A 27,037-nucleotide genomic window follows, 5' to 3' on the forward strand; every position below is an offset into this window, starting at 1 on the left:
GCACAGAAATCAAAATCAATAAAAATAGGTCAATATCCCGACATCTAATAGTAAAACTTACAAGTCTCAGAGACAAAGAAAAAATCCTGAAAGCAGCTCGGGAGAAGAGAAATGTAATCTATAATGGTAGAAACATTGGATTGACAACAGACCTATCCACAGAGACCTGGCAGGCCAGAAAGGACTGGCATGATATATTCAGAGCACAAAATGAGAAAAATATGCAGCCAAGAACACTATATCCAGCTAGGTTGTCGTTGAAAATAGAAGGAGAGATAAAAACCTTCCAGGACAAACAAAAACTAAAGGAATTTGCAAACATGAAACCAGCCCTACAAGAAATATTGAAGGGGGTCCTCTAAGCAAAGAGAGAGCCTAAAAGTAACATAGATCAGAAAGGAACACAGACAATATACAGTAACAGTCACCTTACAGGCAATACAATGGCACTAAATTCATATCTTTCAATAGTTACCCTTTATGTAAATGGGATAAATGCCCCAATCAAAAGACACAGGGTATCAGACTGGATAAAGAAACAAGACCCATCGATATGCTGTTTGCAAGAGACTCATTTTAGACCCAAAGACACCCCCATATTGAAAGTGAGGGGGGTGGAAAACCATTTACCATGCTAATGGACATCAAAAGAAAGCTGGGGTGGCAATCCTTATATCAGAACAATTAGATTTTAAACCAAAGACTGTAATAAGAGATGAGGAAGGACACTACATCATACTTAAAGGGTCTATCCAAAAAGAAAATCTAACAATTGTAAATATCTATGCCCCTAATATGGGAGCAGCCAATTATATAAGCCAATTAATGACAAAAGCAAAGAAACACATCAACAACAATACAGTAATAGTGGGAGACTTTAACACCCCCCTCACAGAAATGGACAGATCATCTAAGCAAAAGATCAACAAGGAAATAAAGACTTTAAATGACACACTGGACCAAATGGACTTCACAGATATATTCAGAACATTCCATCCCAACACAATAGAATACACATTCTTCTCTAGTGCCCATGGAACATTCTCCAGAATAGATCACATCCTAGGTCACAATCAGGTCTCAACTGGTACCAAAAGATTGGGATCATTCCCTGCATATTTTCAGACCACAATGCTTTGAAACTAGAACTCAATCACAAGAGGAAAGTTGGAAAGAACTCAAATATGTGGAGGCTAAAGAGCATCCTACTAAAGAATGAATGGGTCAACCAGGAAATTAAAGAAGAATTAAAAAAATTCATGGAAACCAATGAAAATGAAAACACAACTGTTCAAAATCTTTGGGATGCAGCAAAGGCAGTCCTGAGAGGAAAGTATATAGCAATACAAGCCTTTCTCAAGAAACAAGAAAGGTCTCAAATACACAACCTAACCCTATACCTAAAGGAACTAGAGAAAACAGCAAATAAAGCCTAAACCCAGCAGGAGAAGAGAAATAATAAAGATCAGAGCAGAAATCAATGAAATAGAAACCAAAAGAACAGTAGAACAGATCAACAAAACTAGGAGCTGGTTCTTTGAAAGAATTAACAAGATTGATAAACCCCTGTCCAGACTTAGCAAAAAGAAAAGAGAAAGGACCCAAATAAATAAAATCATGAATGAAAGAGGAGAGATCACAACCAACACCAAAGAAATACAAACAATTATAAAAACATATTATAAGGAACTATATGCCAGCAAATTAGATAATCTGGAAGAAATGGATACATTCCTAGAGATGTATCAACTACCAAAACTGAACCAGGAAGAAATAGAACACCAGAACAGACCTATAACCACTAAGGAAATTGAAACAGTCATCAAAAATCTCCCAACAAACAAAAGCCCAGAGACAGATGGCTTCCCAGGGGAATTCTACCAAACATTTAAAGAAGAATTAATACCTATTCTTCTGAAACTGTTCCAAAAAATGGAAATGGAAGGAAAACTTCCAAACTTGTTTTATGAGGCCAACATTACCTTGATCGCCAAACCAAAGACCCCATCAAAAAAGGAGAATTACAGACCAATATCCTTGATGAACATGGATGCAAAAATTCTCACCAAAATACTAGCCAATAGGATCCAACAGCACATTAAAAGGATTATTCACCACGACCAACTGGGAATTATCCCTGGGATGCAAGGTTGGTTCAACATCCGCAAATCAATGTTGATACAATACATTAATAAAAGAAAGAACAAGAACCATATGATCCTCTTAATAGATGCAGAAAAAACATTTGACAAAGTACAGCGTCCTTTCTTGATCAAAACTCTTCAGAGTATAGGGATAGAGGGTACATACCTTAATATCGTAAAAGCCATCTATGAAAAACCCACAGCAAATAGCATTCTCAATGGGGAAAAATTGAGAGATTTCCCCCTATGGTCAGGAACACAGCAGGGATGTCCACTATCATCACTGCTATTCAACATAGTATTAGAAGTCCTGGCCACAGCAATCAGACAACAAAAAGAAATCAAAGGCATCCAAATCGGCAAAGAAGAAGTCAAACTCTCACTGTTTGCAGATGACATGATACTTTATGTGGAAAACCCAAAAGACTCCACCCCAAAACTACTAGAACTCATACAGGAATTCAGTAAAGTAGCAGGATATAAAATCAATGCGCAGAAATCAGTGACCTTCCTATACACCAACAACAAGAGAGAAGAAAGAGAAATTAAGGAGTTGACCCCATTTACAATTGCACCCAAAACCATAAGATACCTAGGAATAAATCTAACCAAAGAGGCAAAGAATCTGTACTCAGAAAACTATAAAATACTCATGAAAGAAATCGAGGAAGACACAAAGAATTGGAAAAACGTTCCATGCTCATGGATTGGAAGAACAAATATTGTGAAGATGTCAATGCTACCTAGAGCAATCTACACATTCAATGCAATCCTTATGAAAATACCAACAACTTTTTTCAAAGAAATGGAGCAAATAATCCTAAAGTTTGTATGGAACCAGAAAAGACCCCGAGTAGCCAGAAGAATGTTGAAAAAGAAAAGCAAAGCTGGTGGCATCACAATTCCAGACTTCCAGCTCTATTACAAAGCTGTCATCATCAAGACAGTATGGTACTGGCACAAAAACAGACACGTAGATCAGTGGAACAGAATAGAGAGCCCAGAAGTGGACCCTCAACTCTATGGTCAACTAATCTTCGACAAAGCAAGAAAGAATGTCCAATGGAAAAAAGACAGTCTCTTCAACAAATGGTGTTGGGAAAATTGGACAGCCACATGCAGAAGAATAAAACTGGACTATTTCCTTACACCACACACAAAAAAAGACTCCAAATGGTTGAAAGACCTAAATGTGAGACAGAAGTCCATCAAAATCCTATAGTAGAACACAGGCAGCAACCTCTTCGACCTCAGCCGCAGCAACTTCTTCCTAGAAATATCGCCAAAGGCAAGGCAAGCAAGGGCAAAAATGAACTATTGGGACTTCATCAAGATAAAAAGCTTTTGCACAGCAAAAGAAACCGTCAACAAAACCAAAAGACAACCGACAGAATGGGAGAAGATATTTGCAAATGACACATCAGATAAAGGGCTCGTATTGAAAATCTATAAAGAACTTATGAAACTCAACACCCAAAGAACAAATGATCCAATCAAGAAATGGGCAGAAGACATGAACAGACATTTTTCAAAGAAGACATCCAAATGGCCAACAGACCATGAAAAAGTGCTCAACATCACTCGGCATCAGGGAAATCCAAATCAAAACCTCAATGAGATACCACCTCACACGAGTCAGAATGGCTAAAATTAATAAGTCAAGAAATGACAGATGTTGGCGGGGATGTGGAGAAAGGGGAACCCACCTACACTGTTGGTGGGAATGCAAGCTGGTGCAGCCACTCTGGAAAACAGTATGGAGGTTCCCCAAACAGTTGAAAATAGAGCTACCCTACGATCCAGCAATTGCACTACTGGGTATTTACCCCAAAGATACAAATGCAGGGATCCGAAGGGGTACGTGCACCCCGATGTTTATAGCAGCAATGTCCACAATAGCCAAACTCTGGAAAGAGCCAAGATGTCCATCGACAGATGAATGGATAAAGAAGATGTGGTATATATAAAGAATGGAATATTTTGCAGCCATCAAAAGGAATGAAAACTTGCCATTTGCAATGACGTGGATGGAACTGGATGATATTATGCTGAGCAAATTAAGTCAATCAGAGAAAGACATATATCATATGACCTCACTGATATGAGGAATTCTTCATCTCAGGAAACAAACTGAGGGTTGCTGGAGTGGTGGGGGTGGGAGGGATGTGGTGGCTGGGTGATAGACATTGGGGGGGGTATATACTATGGTGAGCGCTGTGAATTGTGTAAGACTGTTGAATCATAGACCTGTACCTCTGAAACAAATAATACATTATATGTTAAAAAAAAAAAAAGAAGAAGAAGATAGCAGGAAGGGAAGAATGAACGGGGGGAAATCAGAGGGGGAGACGAACCATGAGAGACTATGGACTCTGAGAAACAAACTGAGGGTTCTAGAGGGGAAGGGCGATGGGTTAGCCAGGTGATGGGTATTAAAGAGGGCATGTACTGCATGGAGCACTGGGTGTTATATGCAAACAATGAATCATGGAACACTACATCAAGAACTAATGATGTAATGTATGGTGATTAACATAAAAAAAAAGTTTACATTTAAACCATGCAAAGAAAGAACAAGTTGCAGATCATAGCTCCACAAGAACCCTTTAAAGAAGAACAAATGGAAATACCCCATGGGCTCCATTAGTATATTTTACATATAAAATATTTATTATGTATTATACAAGCAACCTATCCTGAGTATTCACCACACAGCAGGCACTGCGCTTACATACACAGCACATGGTTAGAAGTATGGGCTCTAAGCCAGAGCACCTCAGCTCAAGTCCCTTTCTACCCCTCAAAGCTGTGTGACCCTGGGTGAGTAAGGGAACTTGGTTTCTTTTTATTTAGTAAGAATAACAGGAATAACTACTTCATTGTGGTAATAATAAATGAATAATCTAGTGTTTGGCATAGAGCAAATGCTTTGTGAATGTTAGCTAAAACTATAACTGTCATATCATTTAATTCCTACAATTACCCTACAAGTACTCAGGACACTAGGATTCATGGAGGGAAAGCCTTTGCTAAACCCGTCACTAAACCAGGTTGTCTAGCTCCTGAGTCTGTGGTCTTAACTACTGTGTCCACTACTTTGTGTGCTAAGCGTTGCCCTGCGCTCCTTCCACTGCCCTATTTCCCTAGCCTCCACCCCATCCCGGAAAGTGCATTTCAGAAAACACCCTTCCAGTGATTGAACTTACTCAGTTTTCCAAAAAGAATCTCCAATACTCTTCAGAGGACAGGAAAACAGTCTTTAGGGAAAAAAAAACATTACTAATCAATACAGGCAACATCAACTTGCCTCTCTGATTTCTTCAAACAGTTTGATGGCATGTTCATACTCGGGAGGCTCAGCATTCAGTTCTGACTCCAGGACGTCCCAGAAGGCCTGGTGGACAATGTGCTTCACTCGACTGGCTAAGCTACAGAAAGGAAATGAATTGCTTTTAAAAATAAGCATTATTTTTCCTGATTATAAAAGAAATGTGCTCATTGTAGAAATCTTAGAAAATGCAGATTAAAAAAACCCAGAATAAAAATGGCCCATAATCTCATTTTTAATCTTTTGACATATTTCCCTGTTTCAAAGCATTGTTTTAATATAGTTGAGGATAACGAGTAGATATATTATATACTCATTTCATTTAATATTCTGTCCTGTTTCCCCTAGACTTTAAAAATGCTTTCTTGCTATAGCTTTCAATAAGTTCATAAAATTCTGTCTTAAGGAGATGCCATAATTTACCCAGCTACTCTTTAGATCTTTAAACTTGCTCTAGATTTTGGGAGTGAGATGGCAAAGTAGCTTTTTCCTCAACAGCTGAAGTTTCATTGCACAGAATAGAACAGATTAGCCCCAAGGAGACATGCATGTGAACTGCTGCCAACTGCAGTTGAAATGTCCCATTTAAAGTTAGCCGGATCAAACTGCTGAAATAGGAACCTTCCTAGGAAGAGCTCACAATAGAGTGTAGGTGGCCACTTTATTCACTGCTTATGTCAATGCCCTAAAATAGGTGCACATTTAAATACACATCCCTACTGACCTCCTACATTTGACAACAGTTTTAAGAAAAGCACATATTTCCCTGCACTGTACTTATGAGTCTCCATCCCCTAAAGGTCATACATCTCTCCCAGGCAGAGGCCATAACTACTTCTTCTTCTAAGTACCTGCCACTGTACCTAGCACACTACCTGGCATACAGTGAGTATTTGATGAATGCATGGTGAATGAATTAATAATTTGATAGTTAAGCACATCTCCTAATTTTTCTTTTTGGAATATAAATAGCTAAACATACAATAATGCTATGAGAAATTAAAATTAGTTTTCTAAGGGGTGTGAGTTAAAATTGTTTCTATAACTGCAAATGCTATATTCCACTCAGCAACTTTAAATGTTAAAACTTACTCTGGTTGCCTGACTAGTTTCATTCAACATAAATTCTATTTCTAAAGTTGACCCTCCTGAGCAACTACAGAACAATTAGAAAGGCAAACATTGCTGGCATGAACTTTCACTCTGGACTTTACAAGCCTCACATAGTTGGCTTGAATGGACCAACCAAGAAGGAGCTACAACAACTTTAGAGCTCCTGCAGGGATATCAGAGTTTAAATGTAAGTTTTCCTAAAGGCTGAAAGATATTTTTTAGCCTTTCAATCTTCTGGTGGATGGTAGGGAAGGATGAGATCAATCAAATCACTTACAAGCATTCCTACTGGCTATCAGAAATTGGACATATTTTGCCAAGTCTTTTCCCCCCAAAACAAGATTTGGTTAAATATGAGAGTCAGTGACATTTTTAAAAGTAACAACTTGGCCATTTGTGGACAGTCATCTGAAAAATCAACAGGTCATCATATGCCATTTCATTTTTAAATAAAGGTAATTGTCCTAAGTTTGCATTTTGCTTTCCTTGCTCACATTTTCCAGCTATGGCAGAAAATGAAAGAAGGAGGCATTCCTATTTCCCATGGTATCAAAATACTTATTATGTTCAAGGCACTCAGATGCCCATGAGCATGCATTTGAAGTGAGCATTTTAGTCCCCATCATATCCTTGGGGAACATGAGGCTCAGAAATGGTCTCAGCAGAGCCAGGATTCAAACCCAGAGCCTATCTGATCCTAAAGTGCCTTCACTAATGCCTGTATTTGCAACTTTTGAATTTAAAGTATAAATATTTTCAAACTATCTTTTGCTGTACTTCATAAAACACACTAATTTTAACTTCAAACATTCATTTTCATTAGTCAGTCAAAAGTATTTATAAGGCATCCAATATGGCCAGACCCTCTTTTAGGTAGTGTGGTTACTATAGCAAAAAGAAAGTGTTTGCTCTCAAAAAGCTTATTTGTTAACAGGGACAGGAAGACAAAAACAAAACACATTAAAAATAAGTAAGGCAGTTTCAGAAACATAAGGAAGACAGAATAAAACAATGTGGTAGATAGTGATGGAGAGGGTGCTAACTTCACTGGTGGCTGAAGAAAGCTTCTCTAACACACTGCCCTTTGAGTTGAGACTTGAAGGAGGAACAAAAAATCAGCCAGTGAAAATCTAGGGGAACAACACTGAAAAAGCAGAAAGAAGAAGGACAAAGTCCTTGAACAGGATTGAGCTGGTGTATTCCGGGGTCGGCAATGAAGCCAGGGTGGCTGAAGCATAGCAAGCAGGAGGGAAAGGAGTGAGAGACATGGTCTTGGAAGTAGGGCCTTGCTGCCATACTAAAGGGTTTGAGTTCTTAGTCTAAGTGTAATAGAAAAACCACTGAAGGATTTTAGGCAAAGAAATAGGGACCTATTCTGATTAACCCTTTAGAAAGATCACTCTGGCTACCGTGTGGATATGAAGGATGGATTATGGGGAGCTAAGGATGCTGAGACAGGGCAACTAGTTAGGACTTAAAGAGTCGAGGTCAGACATGACGGTGGCCTGGCCTAGGAGTGTAGCAGTAGAGCCGGTATAAAGGATTATGGTGAAATGCAGTTACCATAGACAACCAAACAGATATACCTATTTTGGCCAGTAATCTTAAAAAATATTGATTATTACGAATAATAACCCCAGGAGCAGGAGGATTCTGATCCACATTTCAAAGAAGGAAAATTATTGTTTGCTACTTTCCTGCTTTAAAACAAATAAACATAAAAGCTCTAAATAGAATCAAATATTATATTTTGTCTTACTTGATAAAGGAAATGCCTCTGGATTTATAAATGACACTGTGAGGTTGAAGATTCAATGCCATTATTCGTGAGCTAACTTTGCCTGTAAAGATGAGTTATCTGTAGTTACAGCTTCAAGCCTTTTCTCCCAGGGGATTTACGAGCCACCAAAGTTAGAGAGGCTGAGGTAGGATATAAGGGCATGGCTCTAACTAGAGGTCCTTGGGCTGGGGGTTTGGGGGGTGTGTGAGGTTAACCGGGGTGCCCATGTAGTTGTGATTCCTACCTCCAGATGCTTCTGAATCACCTCTTAGCACTTTGGCAGCTCCACTACATTTATTTATCTTTTACAACCTGAATATCAGTTTTTAAGAAGTCAAGCTGCAGGGGCGCCTGGGTGGCTCAGCCGTTAAGCATCTGCCTTCGGCTCAGGTCATGATCCCACGGTCCTGGGATCGAGCCCCGCATCAGGCTCCCTGCTCGGCGGGCAGCCTACTTCTCCCTTTCCCATTCCCCCTGCTTGTGTTCCCTCTCTGTCTCTCTCTCTCTCTCTCTCTCTCTCTCTCTCTCTCTGTCAAATAAATAAATAAATACAATCTTGAAAAAAAAAAGAAGTCAAGCTGCAAACATTTCTTGAGCATGTACTAAATGTCAGGTATTCTGTTAGGTAATGGGGATACAGCAGCAAACAATATAGACATAGTTCCTCTATTAATGGTGTTTTGGCCACAAAAGGCGAAGACAGACACTGAACATAAAATTATAAGGCTTACTAATAAAAAGGAGGTAGGGGGCAACAGGAGTCTTTAGGAAGGGGATTTAATGTAATCTAGTACTCTCAGGAATGTCAGGAAAAGCTTCCCTCAGGAAGTGACATATAAGCTGAGTTCTAAAGATTATGGGTAACAGGTACCCTTGAGGAATGGTTTTAAAAACAAGTATAAGACCTTGCTAGAGAACTAACCAATGTTTACCCCTGGTGGCTATTATACAAGACTTCTAGGAATCAGTGTGAATGTGTATGTATGTGTGAGACTCTGCAGCTCAGTTTACACATAACAAACACCTCTGGGTTACCTGTTCTCAGGGAGGGCTTCTTGTTTCAATTGAAAGTTCTCATTTACAGCAATTTCGTGAGCAAGTGTCATGTTTGATAAGTTCCTTGCTGCAGCCATCACTTCGTCAAATGTTACAACCCTGGGAGGGCTTGTTGCTGAAACAAAAACAAAACGCAGTTCATGTCATGGAGGAAAAGCTGTCATCCAATGAAGCCTCCTGATGCAGACTGAATTTAAGTTATTCTAACATATATATTCAGGGTTGTACAAGTAAGAAGAATATATACTAAATTAGGTAGATTTCCCTGCTTACTACTTAAGACTTCAAAAATTCAAGAACTCCTTTGGTAGCTTCGGTTACTGTATTGGTAATAAATTCTCAAATGTTTTAGAGACTATCTTATTAGTATAAGCTATTATAAGTTATTTTTCTTTTATTAAATCACCTCATATTTTAGTACCTATTGATATCTGCATTTATTATACATACTATGCAGGAACTTGATAAGATTACTTTTATTCTGTAATTCGTAACTCCTTAATTTAAGCAGACTCAAGATGAAATAATTGATTTTTTAAAACTATAACTTCTAAAAGTATACGCAGTGTAGCATAATGTTTAGGTTTGATTCCAATTTTTTCCAATTGGTAGATATTATTTGACTTCACTAAGGCATAACTTACCTCCTCAGGGCTGTCTTTAGGTGATTAAATAAGATAAGAAGAACAAAGTAAGAATTTCATAAATGTAGATAATTAAAATATAAGCTGGATAATCTACTCAGTAGGAAGTAGTATATAAAGAATTATTCTACTTACTTCTAAAGATTATTCTAAAAAATTATTCTAATAAACCATGTCTTTAAAAAATTACTATTGGAACTCTTAGGTTCAATTAATTAAAAATCATTACCTCAGACAACAGTACTGACTGGCATTATTTTGCTACCTAAAATAATTTCTCAAAGGAGGAGGAAGAGGAAGACCATGTGGAGGAGGAGGGGGAGGAAGAGGAAAAAACGGTGATACACGGAATTAGTAAAACCCCTCTTTAGGATGCCTGCCTACCCTGTTAGAGGAGCCTCATATATAATACAAACAGTGAGAAAAAGCACAGAAAGCCAGGTGGCTGCTAGTAAATTCTTTTCTCAATTCTCTGTCCCATTAAGATTCTTTTAAAAAAAGGCTGTACCCTTGGGTCCAATAATCCAATTATATCCAAAGGAATTCCTGGAAACCTTAATGCACCAAGATGTTCATAAAGCACTATTTGTAACAGCAAAAAAAAAAAAAAAAAAAGAGGAAATTAACTCAATGTCCAATGATAAATCAATGGTTAAATAAATTTATGGTATATTCATTTGATGAAGTAGCTTTAGTGTATTAAAAGTATGTTATATCATCAGTAAATGTTTTAGTTATAATTCTTTTTTTTAAGATCTGTTTATTTATTTGGGAGGGGGAAGGGCAGAGAGAGAGAGAGAATCCAGAAGCAGACTCCCTGCTGAGCATGGAGCCTAATGTGGGGCTCGATCCCAGGATCCTGAGATCATGACCTGCGCTGAAATCAACAGTTGGCCACTTAAATGACTGAGCCACCCAGGCACCCCATGTTTTAGTTATAATTCTAAGTGAAAAGAGTCTACACATATATACACACACATATGTCTATGTGAAGAATGAATATGACAAAGTGCCACCAGCTGTCATCTTTGGGTGATACTATGGGCAAAATTTTCTTTTCTTTATACTTATGTACTTTCCAAATTTTTAAAAATGAGACTGTATAAATTTAAAATAAACACAAATGAACAAACGTGTTTGAAGTGGACATTTGATATTTTAGACATTAGTTGCTTCTTTCTGCATTTGCTTTGTCTGTTTAAGGTGTTATATTTCCTATGCAAAATGTCAATTAAAAAGCTAAAAAAAGACAAACACACTTGCTTTACACACCTCTAGCTTCCACACACAAGGGAAAAGACATCTCCCTCACTGTGGCCACTTTTTTAACTTTCTCACACCCCTAGTGTAGTAATTCTCCTTGTGGGCACTTTTGTGCAGTGATTTGCACAACAGGTTTTGAAATCAGCAGGAAGCCCTTTACATTATTTCACTTCCTGCCCGTCCCTTAAATTGGGGCAAGTTTCCTTCCATGTTAATCGGCAATTATCAGAAAAGACCAATTTGAACTTATCCTTCAATGTTGCCCAAGAAGTGATCTCAAGAGGGAGTGGCTTTCCATTACTCAAGAGAAAAGACAGGTTGGGTTTGGGAACCTGATTTATAATCAAACCAAAACAGATCAGAGACAGTTACGAAAATAAAAATGGGCAGGTTGTATAACTTTAGCAGCTATTTACTCCTGCCTTTGCAATGCTATTACGGTACATCTAGAAAGGAGGGGGAGTCTCTACTCTGCTCTCATTCATTTATGAGTTTTCAAATCTAACACACGTCTAGAACGAACAGCCCCCCACCCCCCCACCCCCCAACACCTGCTCCCCCGTCAGCTTACAAGCAGGAGAGCTGGATTTGCTGGAAGAGTCGCTTGTAAAGCTCTGCCTGGAGCACTCAGAGTCACTGAGTGAAGCCATGCTTTCGGAAAACCGGGAAGAGTCTGAATCGCTTGGCTGGTCCTCGCCCACACACTGCTTCTCACCATTGAAGGGCATCTTGTGTCACTCAAGTGTGGGCAAAGAGATGGTGCCTGCATAGACAAATAGACCTGCATCAATGCTCTGTGGTACTTCCACCAGCATCGCAGATGCTTCTTCCAGTGTAGACAGTTTTGCCCACAGGAGTCACAGTGTTGAAAGGTCCCAGAAGATAACCTCATCTTTCCCATAGCAGCCAGGCTATTACCAGGCCTTCAAGACTGCCTTCCAGAAAAGAGACTCCAGAGCCCTAAGTGTGAACTTGCTCAGGACATACATAGTGTGAATGTGGAACAGCTCTCAGCAATAACAGATCCTTTCAAAATGAGCAGAAGACACAGTCTTTCTCTTCCTGGGTTTCTAAAACATGGAAGGTAAGAGTAAGAGGGTGGGGCCCTGAGGCTGGACTGCCTAGGTTAGAAGCTCATACTGTCTTTGCCATGTGACCTTGGGAAAGTCACTAACCCACCCACCTGGAGTAAAACTGGGCTGAAAGACTAAACTTACAGAGTTGCTTGAAGATTAAATAGGATTAATCTTATTAAAGTGCTTAGCACTCAAATGTTAGTTATTATTACCGTTCTTATGGCTTTGTTTTAAATGAACTATTTTCGAAATCAGCCTCTTCAGTTCCTTGTGAGCCTCTTGGGGAAAGGAGAAGACTAAAATCTCTCGCTGGCAAGTCTTCAGGTTCTTCTCCATTTTCCTGTGAACTGCCATGATATAATGAAATAAAGCCTGACCCTGGGTTTGCACTTGACAGATGACTTGGTACCCACTACTACCCGATGAACAGGCACCAAAGATCCTGATTCATGAGTGAAAGAGACAGACTCTGAGGGACGAGGGGACTTACCATGCCATAAAACCAGTCCCTTGACTCTATCTATGGCCAGTGCTCTATCTGGGACATCAGATTGCCTCCCAGGTAAGAGCAGGGCACTTGGGCCCAGTCACCCCCTTGAAAGGAGATCCTGGGCACATAGGATGCCCCAGCCTGAGCCCAGGAGCATCAGCCAAGGCCCAGGAGGGAGCTGGCTCTGATATGTATGGTGTTAGCTGACACTAAGGGAAACCTGGCCCCGAGGAGGAAGGTGCAAGTCCTGAATAGACAATAATGATAGTAAGGGTTCACTGAATCTCTTTAAACCTGAATGCAGCCGGTTCAATGAGGTATATAGAGCTTTTAAAGCTACAAAAACTTGAAAACACAGCCACGCATAGTATGTCTGGAAATCCTGCACAGTTTTTTCAATGATTCCTTTCATATTTATTGAGTACCTACTATGCAGCAGCACCAGGAAAGGTTAACAGTGAACAAAAGAGACAGGGCCCTACTCTCATGGGTCTCAAGTCTAGTTACCTACAACTGTGTGTGTTGGAGGCTAGAAGATGAGAAAAGGAGAAACAAGGCATTGCTGGGGAAGCACAAGAAAGGAGAGACCAGGTGAGACTATGGGGGAATCTAGCCTTTGTTGAGAGAAATGGTGCCATTTTTTATCCGTTGGTGGTAACAGAGACAAGGATGAACCTCAGAGGAACTTTAATTAAAGGTAAAGGCCTAAGGGCATTTGCCCCTGGCCTCACCTAAACAACCCTCTTCAGTCCTGCCAATTGTGCACCTTCCTGGGCCCACCACTTTCACAAACAGAAAACCAATAACTCAGAGGCTGCCTTTGCAAGGAATCCAGTGAAGCTGCCAGGAAGCTACTATGTAGAGAGGTCTGTCTGCCTTGTCCTAGACTCCCAAGGCCAACCACCACCAACACAGGCTATATATAAAATAGCCCTGAACCCCTGCAACCTCAGCGGGGAAATAACTTCCTTCACCACATGCAAACTAGTTTCTACTTGAGCTTTAACTCCCATCTGCTGGGGGGAAGGGAACAGAGGACAGAAGAAAAGGGTCTGCTTTAACTCTTTCACTTCCACCAAACCCCAGTCCTAAATGGAATACTTACTCTTCCGTCTAGATTTCTCTCTCTCTCTCTTTGCCAACATTTTACGTCTCACTGATGGCATTTCTTGAAAACGCTACCTTCCTCAGGAAGCCTTTACTCCCTGGCCAGAGGGAATGACACTCTTCTTTCTACATCTGCAGCACATGTCCTATATCCCCACCATAGAGCTGAGTCCCTTGTACACTTATTTTCTTCCCATGGCTACTTCTGACTCTCCTTAATAAGGCAGGGACTGTGTCTTGTCCACTGCCAGTGTCAAGTACGTGGCAAGTATTCATTTAGTGTCAGCTGAATCGGAATCACTGAATCCCATTTGGTACAGCTTCAACCAGAACATTCGCAAACTGATATCAGTGCACACTTACAGGCCTGTTACTGCCAAAGTTAATGCTCTGGAGCAGAGAACCTACCACTTAAACCTACTTTATTAGGTTTAAGACTCAATATTCCCTGGTCCTGATCACACTCTTATTTGCATATTTTAAACTTCATTTCCATGTTATTATTTTTTTTCCATCATTCCACCATAACAACTGTGCTCTGTATGCTCTGCTCTTATTTTTTTTTCACTTTGGCTGTTTTTCCAAGTAAAGGTGAATAAAAGCTTTCATCCATTGGAATTTATGAACTAGGTTAATAGTTGTAACTGTCCATTTCATTTTTCTACTCCAGCTGAACAGCACACTTTGTAGGTTCCTTAATTGTGTTTAACAAGGCAGCAAAGTACAAAGATTTAAAAATAAAAAGATGTAGGTTAGGAGTTAGAAGGCTAGAGTCTGAGGCCTGAATCTGTCATTAATTTGCTATGTGACTTTATGCACATCACATCGGCTAGCTTCATCTCATTTTTCTGAGCAGGTTGGGCAAGCTATAAGGTCCCTTTCAGCTAGGAATTGCTAAAATTCTATAAACCCAGAGTTCCATGAGGCTTCACTAGAAGTTGTGAGAAATTAAATGTGCTCATGGCAGACATACTTAATAATGTGCAACTATGCTTCCTTCCAAAAATTCACTGGAAGTAGAGTTTCTGGCACAGGGAATGCAACAGAAAATGTGAAAGCTTCAAAATGTTTAGACACTCTTGTTTGGATGGTAGAAGCCTCCATAGCACAACTGGGCTTTAGTGCATCCAAGGAGAAACTTTCCTTTGAAGCCCAAATGTCCATTATTATTCTATAAGGAAACTGCCTGTTTCCTCCTCTAGGCAAACTAATAATACCCAATGCATAGGGTTGGTGTGGGACTACATTTAGTCAATATGTGTAGAGTACTTGGAACAGTATCTGACAGAAAAAACAGGATATAGATTATTGCTATTATTAGTATTATTTGCATTTTTTCTTGTTATTATCATTTCAGGCATTAAAAACTCTAGAAGGGAGAACTGTTTTATCCCAAGATGATAAAAGCATATTCCCCTACAGATAAACAAGACTGCTAGTTAACCTACAGCAGAGCTCTTGCACTTGTCATAGATACTTGCACAGCTTTAGATGCTAAAGCTGAAAGCAAAAGGCCCATTCCAGTGCAAATGGTCTTCTGCAAGCTCGTTCACATCTGTTCTTACTTTTCTTGGTCTCGGGTTTCCATATAAGTCATCTGGGGACAAAGCTACTTGACTCAAAAGGCATTGAGGGTAATTAGACGGCTTTAAAAACTATTTTGGATTCTCTCTTAGAATAGTGATAATAAAACCAGTCTATTTCTTTAAGAAAGGTAATGCTTCTCATACTGACAAACTTAGACCTACTTAACTTTCACCACTGCCAATCACAAGCAAACCACACAACTTTTAAGAAACACCACATCTCATCCTACCTGGAGGATTTACTACTGGCCAAAGGTAAAGTCAAAGGTGAAAACAGTGGATAACTCCAAGCAAAGCCTCCAGCACTACATTGGGTCACCATCAAGGAGAATAATCACATTCTTACTACATTCTTTCTCATTTAATTAAGTTCAATATTATATAATTTCTTCCAAGACCAATGACTGGGATGCAGCTGACATTTAAACATTTATTGTTGAATGAATGGCAATATGATCATTGACATTTTAGAGAGGAGGAAATGGGTACAGGGATCCCAAAGGGGATAGTTCTGTGACCCATGACAGATAGAAGGGAAATGGGTTTTTTTAATTTGCTAGTTGACTCCTTAGCCTGTGCCCACACTACCAACTTTACTTCTTTATTTCCTTTTCATAGCAAACTCATCTGCAAATGGTCCAGCACAGATTCAGGATTAGAAAGATCCACCAGTGACAATGTACATGTCCAGAAAGCAGTAAGAACACTGGCGCTGGAGTCAAGTGGACTGGGTTCTTGATCCTGACTCTTGATATTTACTGACTAGAGAGAGGGAACTTAGCCATTTGTAAAATGGGGCTAATAATAGTATCTACCTCATAGAATTGTGAAGATTAACTGAAATAGTCTATGTAAAGTACTTAAGCTCCTAGTAAGTGCTTGACAGATTGTCAACTATTATTTTATTCTTACTAAAAGAAATTATGATTTCCAAACATGTCAATGTCATAAAAACAAAGAAAGGCTGAAGACATGTTCCAGATGAAAAGAGACTTGACAACTGAGTGAAACAGATGATCCCTGACTGAATCCCGTACCAGAGGGGAAAAAACGCTATTATTGGATCAATTAACAGCACCGTTACAAACTTTACTGTCTGTATTACAATGTTAAATTTACTAAAGTTGATAAATGTACTGTGACTACATATTAGGAATAAAGGGCCATGATGTATGCAACTTTCTCTCAACTAATTTAATGAGAAAAAGAAAAAACAATAAGGCATATGGAGCAAAATGTTAACAGATGAATATGAGTAAAAGGTAGACAATAAGGAGTTCTTTGTAGTGTTCTTACAACCCTTTCTGTAAGTTTGAAATTATTTCCAAGCGAAAAATTAAAAGAGAAGTACTAAACCAAAACTCCAAGTCTAATTCAGAACAGTCGGGCTCCTGTAATTTTTAGATTTTGATTGTTCCCACTGCTGGGATAGCTTAGATCCTGTTCTATTATAAAAGCTCTTCTAGACAGTCTGGCTTGTCCCAATGTCCTTCTTGAACAGTGTCTAGAGAATAAAACAGGAAATAGGCCAGAGCCCTTCAGAAGAGGCACAATATATCATCCCTTTTAAGAGTTCATCTCCCGGTGGTTTCCCTTTTCTTAAGAAGTTTCCTGGCAATGGTTTATATTCCTCTGTGATTTGGCCTCTGCCTACACCATCCCGTATCACTCTTCCCCTAACCCTTCCTGCTACAGACACAATGGCTTTCTTCAGGTTCCTCAGATATGCCAAACTTCCTACTTTGGAGCACTCGAACCTGCTATTCTCTCCCGTAGCATGTTCTCCTCCCTGATCTCCATGGGATGGGCCCCTTGTTGTCGTTCAGGTTTGAAATTAAACATTACAACTTCAAAGTGACATTCCCTGATAGCCTCACTCCATCTAAATTAGCCATCTAGAGCTGAGAACACTTCCTGGGATAGAGGGGGAGCTGGAGGAGTCTCACTGACAAACAAATTAAGCCACACTCGTATTCATATTACAATTTGGGGTTTCCTTCCCTCCTGCCTCACTCACATTGCTCATATTCCCATTATGCAGTCACTTAAAGTACTATAGTTGCTATTTACATATCTGCCTCCCCACTAAATTTTAAGTTGCTTGCAGGAAGGGCTATGTCTCTCTCCCCTTTCCAATTCCCAGTGCCTGCCTCTACACATTTCCCAGGCACCTAAAATTCAAACTAGCAAAGACTCAGAGTTCAGAGCTTAAAGAAATGTTTACATTGTGTCTTTCCCCTTTCTTAATGCTCACTGATAGTAAGTGATAACAATTAGAGCTAATAGTTACTGTGTGCTTATTATACCCCAGCCCCCATAAGTGCTGTGTTTTATCTCCTTGAATCTTTATCATAACCCTGTTAGCTGAGGTATTGCTATTATCCCCATTTTATAGATGAGAACCTGAGGCTCAGAGAGGTTAAATTACTTGCCCTAGGGTTCACAGCAGTGGCAGAAGCACAGCTGAAATCCAGGCCATGGATCCCTAATAGCCCATGCTTTCTACCACTCTAGGATGGCTGGAGAAAATTTGGTGTGCTGCTCATTCTTTCCACTCTCAGTCTGCCAAATCGATCTACCCAACACCACGTGGATACTTGCATATGTGGTAACAAGCTGACCTTACCCCGGGGTGGCAGCTCAAAGTGCTATACCGTGAAGGGCATCACTGAAAGAGTCTATTGTCCAAAATAATTCTCAACCACCCCACTAGAGTAAATGAAAATCCTCTATCAGGGAGCCATTCTTTAAGTACTGCAAAATCCCTAGTTAAAACGCACATATTATCAAAAGTCTTAACTTCTTACAACTAATATAAAAGACATATTGAGGTGACTTATTCAGATTTTCCAGCAGTGCTCTGGACAAGGAATGGAGCCCAACCAGTTAAGGTTAGGTTGTGGAAATGAGAAATTTCAAGAGCTATCTAGTGGGTGTCATCCTTGAAGACCAGGTCAAGGTCATATACAAAGACAAGCATTCACATACGTGTAGTAAAGGGCAAGGAGTCAGAAGAAAAAAATGGTAGATGGTGTGGAAAATTACCATCTTCTGCAAATGCTGCTTTAGAACCAGTCCCAAACAGCAGTGCTAAAAAGTTATTCATATGCAGCAAGGCATAAACCACAGAGCAGAGAGATAGGTTCCTGCTCCATTCAGCTAGAGAATACTGGTCTTCATCAATTAGAGCCAACAAAGAGCTAGATAAAAGCCAACAAGCCAGGCATTGTCTAAGAAAGCAGATGTTCATGCAACACATAACATTACAGCATCAGGGAGAAGGATTTCTAGGCACTTTTCACACTTGGAAACCCTTCTCCTCCCACCCCTGGCTGGCCAGTCTAATACCTGTATTTCCTCCTCTGGGGGCCTCAACCCCTCACAGAATGGCACCGAAGCTGCTTCCACACAGGACTGGCTATCTCCAGTCCTGGGCCACTTCAAGTGAGGCAACCCGCAGGCTCCCAGAGTGATGTATGAAATCCCTGGAGGCAAGAGGACAAGGCAGGCAGGGAGCCACCTAAAGTGGGAACCACTGCGATAACCTACCTCATTCTGATCGGCAGGTGGCAAAGAGCAGGGTCTCTGGCTGGGCTGGAGGCCATGAGACCACAGGGATCTTGGGGGCGGAGGGGCCCACTGGGGACGAGGACAACTTGCCTGGTTTCTCAAGGTTAAAGTAACAGGACAACCACCTAAGACAATTATTTCCCAAACTTCAGTCATTTGGCTACCACTGTTCACGCCTGTTGCCACATCTCCATCCTCATCTCTACTCTAATTTATCAATCACTTCTATCTTGACTAGATTTTTGCATTTAAATACATTTATTTTAAAAGGAAACTTTATATCATTGTGAAATTGCTTGTTTAATGGTTTTTTCCAATACTAACGAAAACGCAGAACCCTGTTCGTCCTCGTGCCACCTCCAATCTGCGCTGTTACCCCCAGTGGTGCCATCCAGCGGCGCGGCTTTGGGAAGCACTAGCAATCTCCGAGAGGCCAGAGGTTCGAACCCGGGGGCCTGACTGGCATCTCCCGCCTCGTCGCCTGACAGTCGGCTCGAGGGCAGGCACCGCGAGTCTGCACAGCCCCCCTCCGGCCGCCCCTCCCCTCCAGCAGCACGTTTCCTGTCAAAACAAACCCTTGGGGGAGGGGACGGCGGAGGCCGAGCCGAGTGCCAGGGAAACCCCGTAAACAAACCCCCAACACACGCGTCGGGCCGCGCCCGGCACCCACCGTGGCCCCGCTCGCCCACCCGCGCTGGGCTGGGAGTCGCAAGCGAGAGGGGCCCCCACCCGGAGCCCGGGTGGTGGGAAGCCGTTCGCAGCGCTGTCGCTGGCATGGGGCCAGTAGGATGTCAACAGTGGCCAAGCGGCCGCAACCCCGCCGCCTCCGGGGCCCGAAGCCCGCGGCTATGCTGACACCCGCGGCGGCCACTCGGTGCCCGCGCCCCGCTCCCACGCGGGACGCCGGTTCGAGGTCAAACAAGGGAATGGGGGGAGCAAGAAGCGGGGCTTTAACGCCCCTGGCACCGGAGTCCCAGGACAGAGTTCCGAGGTGGGTCGGGGGGAGGTGTCCGGGTCCACTGACCCGGGCCTGTCACTTCAGAGCCGGCGACCCCCTCCCCCGGATGGATACGCACCGGGTCCGGCGCAGACAGGCGGAGGAGTAAGGCGACTGAGTGAGTCTGGGTCAGGGGTCTCTGGGTGTCCCCTCACCGAGCACCGCACAAGCACCTCGAAAACTCACCAGTCCAACAACCCCGAACCTCCCGGTCTCCCTACCTCCTCCCCCCTCCGCCCCACGCGGTATTTAAAGGGCCGGGAGGGACTCTGAGGAGACAGCCACGGCGGAGCAGAGTAACCTGCGGGCGGGGGAAGACGGCCCGCGGGAGAGGAGGAAATCCAGGTAACTTCATGCTCCGATCGCAGAGCTCTGACAGATTTGACCTACTACAGAACAGTTTTCCTCATGTTTGATGAAAGAGGCCGAGAAGCGCTTGGATTGACGTTGTTCTGCATGCGAGAGGAAACTACCCCCCCCGTGGGTTTCGAGTAGTGCGGTCCGGGGACTGCTAGGGGCGGGGAGAAAAGTGTTTACGGAACTGGGGCAGCCGTGCCGCTGGGAGAGCCCGGCGTTGGAGGCGGGGCTGTCAGGCGCTGGGGGGCGGAGCCGAGTAAGGAGCGGGTGTTGGGGGGTCTGGGGCGGAGCGGGGGCGTTGGGGGCGGGGCGAGGCTGCGAGTGGATCGATTTGTGGTGGGGCTGGTGAAGCGCCGGCCTGGCTTGGGCTTCCGAGGCGCTGCACGGTGGATAATGGTACAAGCTCCCAGGCTGCAGGTGGACCTTCTACTACTGGAACACCCCTCATCTAGGCGGGGCGATCCAAATGGGGAGCCCACTATTACGCCGTCCGCACAGACACAACCCAACAGACAACAGACAACGGGGCAGGTGCGTTCCCACGTGCGCCAGCAACCAACCTTGTCACCTACGTTTCTGTCTGCACCTCCACAGAAACATCGGCCCAGATTTGCATATGGCTGGACTGAAAGATTAGCTCCTGGGAGTCACACCCTCCCAGGTTGTCTGAAGACGTCAACTGTAAACTTCGTGTGCATGCAAAAGATAAAACATCTCACTTCCTCTGAAGTTCTGGGCAGCACCTCTCTGCGGGAGAAGTTTCAACATTGGTTAATGTAAATAAGCAGCCCTAGGGTGGGTTCTGTTCAGCTCTTGTGGGTGTGTATCTTGCGGATGTACAGAAACACCATTCCCTAGCCGCACACATAAAAACCACTGTATCTTCTGTAAATTGGCATTGTTTGGGAGAAAATTTCATGCAGGAATGTTAAGTGAATTTTGTATAGGCTGAAGTATTTCTATTTCGTGCTGAAACCATGTCTGAATTGTGGAGGCAAAATTGGTTCTAGAATAAACCAGACAGGCAACATTTTAAAGGTGGATAGAAAGCCAGTCATCCTAGATGGAATAATTCAGACTTGTCTGGGGTTCAACCCTGGCTCTGACATTAACTACCCAGCAGATCTTGGTCAATGGATAACCAATGATAACTATCTCATTGGGTTATGGTGAGGATGGAATGAGATAAAGCATCTGAAGGGCTTACAGCTGTACACAGTAAACACTAGTCAGTGTTAGTTATTGAAACTATCAGGCAAATCACTCTGAACAAACTTGGCTGCTGAGCTCTATAAATTTGTATTTGTGTCTCCTTGTGCCACTCTCTCCTCCCTTCTAATATATACAACTTGATACAAACCAAGAGATTAAGGATAAAATGCTGTTGCCACCCAAAGGTTCTTTCCTGTGAGCCTGCCCTGGTTTCTATTGTTTGTTGGAATCAGCAGTCAGGGTAACAGAAGCCTCCAGTTTCAATTCTTGCCAAATAACAACCACCACTCAACTGTCATCACCACCCTAAAAACTCCACAATAGAAGGATTAACCAAAAATATCCCTCCAACTTTTGGACACTGTGACAATGACACATTGCAGCTTTGCTTCTTTTTGTTAGCTTTATACGCACTTGTTAAGTATTGTTTTTGTGTTATTACATAACTTGGAACAGGTGAGCATGACTCAGGAAAGTTGTCCAGTCTACCTGGGTGACCAGCGGCCTGACCCTAGGCATGGCACTTATTTCAAAGCTCAAATATGTAACTTTCAAAACCACAAGGAAGCAACTTTTTTTTTTTTTCAAAGCAGATGAGTCAAGTTTCAGCATGTGCTGGGGTGAGAACCTTAAGGTGGAGGCACAAGTGGGGTAACATCAGTGACCCATGCTGGGGAGAGAAAATATCCTGGAAACACCATCAACTGTTACTTTGACATTAAATAACTTGCTATCTGGAAACTTTTTGGTCAATTAACTGGCCAACCGCCCTCAGTCTGGCTTGTTTATAAAAAAACAATTTGAAAAATATAGTACCAAAGAAAATTAGGCAGTTCCCCTAAAAAATGAGCCTTGTATCGCATTCTTGCTCAGAGAGCTCAGGCAGTCATAGAATAAAACCTTCCTTGCTCAGACTGTGTTCATGACCTTTTGGGGAAAATGTCTAAAAGGCAAACTCTTTAGTAAGTAAGCTTTTTATTTATTTTCACACCTAATTTTTCTAACTTTCCTTTCTGAACCACTTAGAAAATTCACAGTAATGCAGTTTGCTTACTATAAATTATGCAGTAGTCTAAATTTGTTCTATTGCCTTTGGCACATGCATGACGAAGGGCTGATCAAAATTATTGCCAGGTGAAGAACTAGAAATACTTATTTTCTTTTTACACATCATAAATCTGAGTTTTAAATTATAATGAGCCCTTGAAAAAAATCAGAAGTTCCCCTAAAGTAATTTGCAACCTCTCAACCATTTAACTTATAGAATGGAGCTGCATCTCGTGCTGATTTAGCACAGTATAAATTCGACTATATGGCCTCAGATGGGACAGGGTGCAGGGAGCACAACAGAATAACTTAAATACTGGCAGTGATTTTGCCCCCTGTTCTCTTTATGGGAGTTGTGAGGCTTCTCTTCCTGAGTTGATCTCAGTTTCCAAGCTTCTGATTACATTCCAAGCTTCTTACCAAGGGCTGGCTCCATGGGTTTGCAAACTGAGCAGGTACACAAGGCCCTACCCTTGGAAGAGCCCTATACTCAGTTTAATGCTCTGCTGCTGCCATCTTGAAATTCTTCATAATTTTCAATGAAGAGCCCACATTTTCATTTTTCACTGGACCTTGCAAATTATGTAGCTGGTCTTGATCTCACCACACAGAACATCAGTCTAGAGTTTAAAGGTACTTATTTTCCCTTCACCTGTTCAAATCAATTATTTTATCTAGTGCTCAGTTGAAGAAACATACCTGTTTCAATGCCATAGGCAAAAACAAACAAACAAACAAACAAAACCAAAACATAAGTGGGTATATCCCAGGTCTTATGGCCCATCAAAGAACCTTTCAAAGATAATTTTGACTGCATGTGATTTTGACCTTATGTTCTTCCTTTGGAAATTAACCCCTCACATAAGATATGATTCCATTGTAGTGGAAAAATTGATTGCTTGGAATACCATCTCTTTTTCTCTCCCCTGTCCATCTTAAGGTGCTAGGAAGGGCTAAAAAGCAGCAAGGGTTGGGGGGAAAGGCAATAGAAAGTAGAAGGTAGAAAAAAAATTTGGCTAATATAAACTAGGTAATTGGTAACTAAATGTTCAAAATTTGACCACACCTTCTCATCAGCTTTTGCCATTCCTTTTCTTTTGGTCTTTAAGATAAAGGAGATTTAGATCACTGACCAGTTTTGACCATTTATCAAAATGTTGATGCTTGATCAAATTTCCAAAGCACAAGAAATAGTTTTCCCCTTGACTTCTCTGAACTGAATTAGCATAAAATTGGAGGTTACTTCTCACTTCAGTTGCCTATACCCTCACATCTGAACACAGACCCAGACCCACTCTCCTCACATACGAAAAAGAAAAATGTTTTTAGAACCCACCCATCCCCCTTTACCCTCCATGGGCCCCCTCCACTTACCTGGAAACCACTGTTGTCCCCTGGAAAGCAAAAAGAGTGATGACCAGGAGGGAAGACAAGGCTGGGCAGGAAGTGGGAGGGGCCAAGGAGAGGTGAAGCTCTAAGGAGCACCTATGAGAAACCAGAGACGTGTTGGCACAGAGCCCTGATCAAGACAGTCACTGTCTTTACCCCACCTCTGGGCCAGCAGATGGTCATGTTCTAAATGCCTGCCCAGTCCGTCCAACCACAGATGAATGTTTATGCCCTCACTTTAAAAATCCATTGGAATACCCAGTGGGGTACAGGAAGAACTTCTGAAATAAGAGGCAAAACCCAGAAGACATAAAGGAAAGGTTTAAGAAATGTGACTCCTCAGATAGACTGTTTAACACAAAAACATGAGTTATAGAACAATGATTGTGGGGTGACACCATTTCTGCTTAAGGGAGAGCTTGCATGAGAGAGAGCATATATGTATATTGTATTTATAAAATGCATAGAAATGGACTAAAAAGTGACCCTCCAAACTGTTTCAGAGGTAGATTGGTCGATGTTCCCGATTTATTTTATATACATACCACTGGCTTATTTCTTTTCCAGTGAGAATGTCTTCATTCATATATTACTCTGTAATTCACACTGCCACACAATGGTACTACTCTTATCATTGTATGCCCTCTTAAATATACCTTTGTGTTGGTGGGCTAACACTACACAATAAATGGCTTTCCCATCTTCTTTTTATTCGTATTTTTAAAAGTCATGGTAACAAATGGAACTTTTCATATAAACTATAGAAAGGAATAGATTTGCAAAAGATCCCTCACTACAGTATTTCAAAATTATTTCTGCTGTAAAAGTAAAAATGATCACTTTTTAGATTGTTCCTTTCAAGTCTAACTCTTGGACAACCCAGGTGCATGGAGTTTACTTTCATTTTAAAATACACGTTGTGCCCCAACATGTGACCTCTAAGGGTTTTCTTCATTTGATGATAAACTAGACAGGCATTCTTTCCCAAAGTGGTATGAGTCTTAAATAACTATACTACCTTTTGAGGATGAAAAATTGAGAGCCCTGAACATTCAGATGTCTGCACAGTAGCTTTTACCTGAGTTCCTGTGTGTTCTAGTGGAAGGTATTATATCAGGGCACTGAGGGTTTATGACTGATCAAAGTGATATTCAGTGACTCACTGAATTGGCAGGTCAAGAATAGAAACCAGAACTCATTTCATGACTTACTCTATAAACACACATGCACGTGTACACACACACACACACACATACGCACGTGGTGTCACATGCAATGTATTACCCATTGGTGGCACAATTATCTAATTTCCATAAGAACTTGTCAACATGCATACCAGTGCTATATCAACTAAGTGCTCAAAGTATAAGCACATTCCATTCCATTACTCTATAAGGGGCTCATGTCTTCCAGAAAGCAAGGAAAATGGATTGCTGCCAGCTCCCCTAAAATATGAAGCTGTTTATGTTTCTCTCATATATATAAATATATGAAGCAGTCAGAGAAACTAAAAGAAAAGTAAATTCTGCTGCAAGAAAATCTGGAGTAAAGAACAATTATAATGGGGTGCCTGGGTGGCTCAGTCATTAAGCGTCTGTCTGCCTTGGGCTCGGGTCATGATCCCAGGGTCCCAGGATGGAGCCCTGCACTGGGCTCCCTGCTCTGCCGGAAGCCTGCTTCTCCTTCTCCCTCTCCCCCTGCTTGTGTTCCCTCTCTCGCTGTGTCTCTCTCTGTCAAATAAATAAATTAAATCTTTAAAAAAAAGGAACAATTATAAGGCAGTTCTGGCCAATTCCCTAGAGGCAGTCCCAGCTGTGACATTGTTTATGTTACAAGTTCACCTGCGTGTATCTAATCAGCAAATCCTAAAAAGCTGAGTGCAACATAATTGTGTACACGTGAATACTAATGCTCAAACTGAATTCTTTATTTAAAGGAAGGCCACTGTGGTTCTACTGTAAGTTAAAATTTTTTTAAAAATTACAAGTTTATGTAGATCAAAACTTTCGAAGAGCAGATCAATTAAGGTACCAACTAACCATATATAAAAAGCAAATGTAGTATAGTGGAAAGATGTGCTTCAGATTCAGGTAGACCAGAGGGCTTATAGCCATGTTCTTCCACTCATTATACATATGCCTTTATCGTCACTGGTGTAAAATGGGGATAATGGTGTTGTGGGGGCCATTTGTCATTTTGGTGGCCCAGCTTCCCAAATCATCCCTGTGGCATGGTCTTAGCTATGGGTGACTTCCTTTAGTTCCTTCCCAAGCCTGATTTTTCAGCCTTCCTCTAAATTCCATGAACCCACCCAAGAGCAGTTGGTATGTCTATTCAGAGGAGGTGTCTATTATTTGCCACTAGGCAACTTGACTAGAACAAATACCCCACAGTTTGTTGGAGAATTAAAGATAATATGTATAAGGAGTTGAGTAGAGTGAGTGCTAGGTACATTGTATGGATCAATTAACTATAGCTACTAATATCACACTCTTATTATTTACTGATGTAATATTCATAGTTTCAATTGGTCCTGAGCAAGTTAGAGGTCTGTGACGTGATATTATGCCAAGGAACAAATTTGAATCCACAAAGTTGGTGGTACAGGAGCCATTTACTCAGCTAATGAGTGAGCCTAACAGATCACTCAATATTTACATGTCAGTGTGAATATTGTTATTCTCTCCTCATTAGACCAGTAAGTCAGGATCCATTCAGAAAAACGAGAGTCTGTTCCACTTAGTTCAGTTGAGGGAATTCAATGGGCAGAAGCTATTATACACAGGAAGAGCTCAAATCCTCTTATGGGATGGCAAAATAACCCAGATGATAGAATCAGTGGGTATCGACTTCCATCCCTAGAGCTAAAGGAACAAAG

At 41.5% G+C, this 27,037-nt stretch overlaps 1 protein-coding gene across 4 annotated transcripts in view; it reads right to left on the reverse strand.

Annotated features, from left to right (window-relative positions):
* TCP11L2 (t-complex 11 like 2) overlaps positions 1 to 20,414 on the reverse strand; it is a 45,977-nt gene extending 25,563 nt beyond the window's left edge. The window contains exons 1-5 of one of the 4 annotated variants that reach the window (XM_027594487.2): positions 20,234 to 20,414; positions 12,617 to 12,751; positions 11,900 to 12,091; positions 9,401 to 9,536; positions 5,452 to 5,572 (exon numbers count right to left, since the gene is read on the reverse strand). In XM_027594487.2, the coding sequence (XP_027450288.1) occupies positions 5,452 to 5,572; positions 9,401 to 9,536; positions 11,900 to 12,056 (414 nt within the window). In that variant the 5' untranslated portion in view covers positions 12,057 to 12,091; positions 12,617 to 12,751; positions 20,234 to 20,414. The remainder of the gene's footprint in view (positions 1 to 5,451; positions 5,573 to 9,400; positions 9,537 to 11,899; positions 12,092 to 12,616; positions 12,752 to 20,233) is intronic. The other 3 variants (XM_027594488.2, XM_027594486.2, XM_027594489.2) reach the window with 3 other exon arrangements.
* Positions 20,415 to 27,037: the final 6,623 nt, after the last annotated feature.

This window comes from Zalophus californianus, chromosome 9, assembly GCF_009762305.2.
Source record: "Zalophus californianus isolate mZalCal1 chromosome 9, mZalCal1.pri.v2, whole genome shotgun sequence".
NCBI lineage: Eukaryota > Metazoa > Chordata > Mammalia > Carnivora > Otariidae > Zalophus > Zalophus californianus.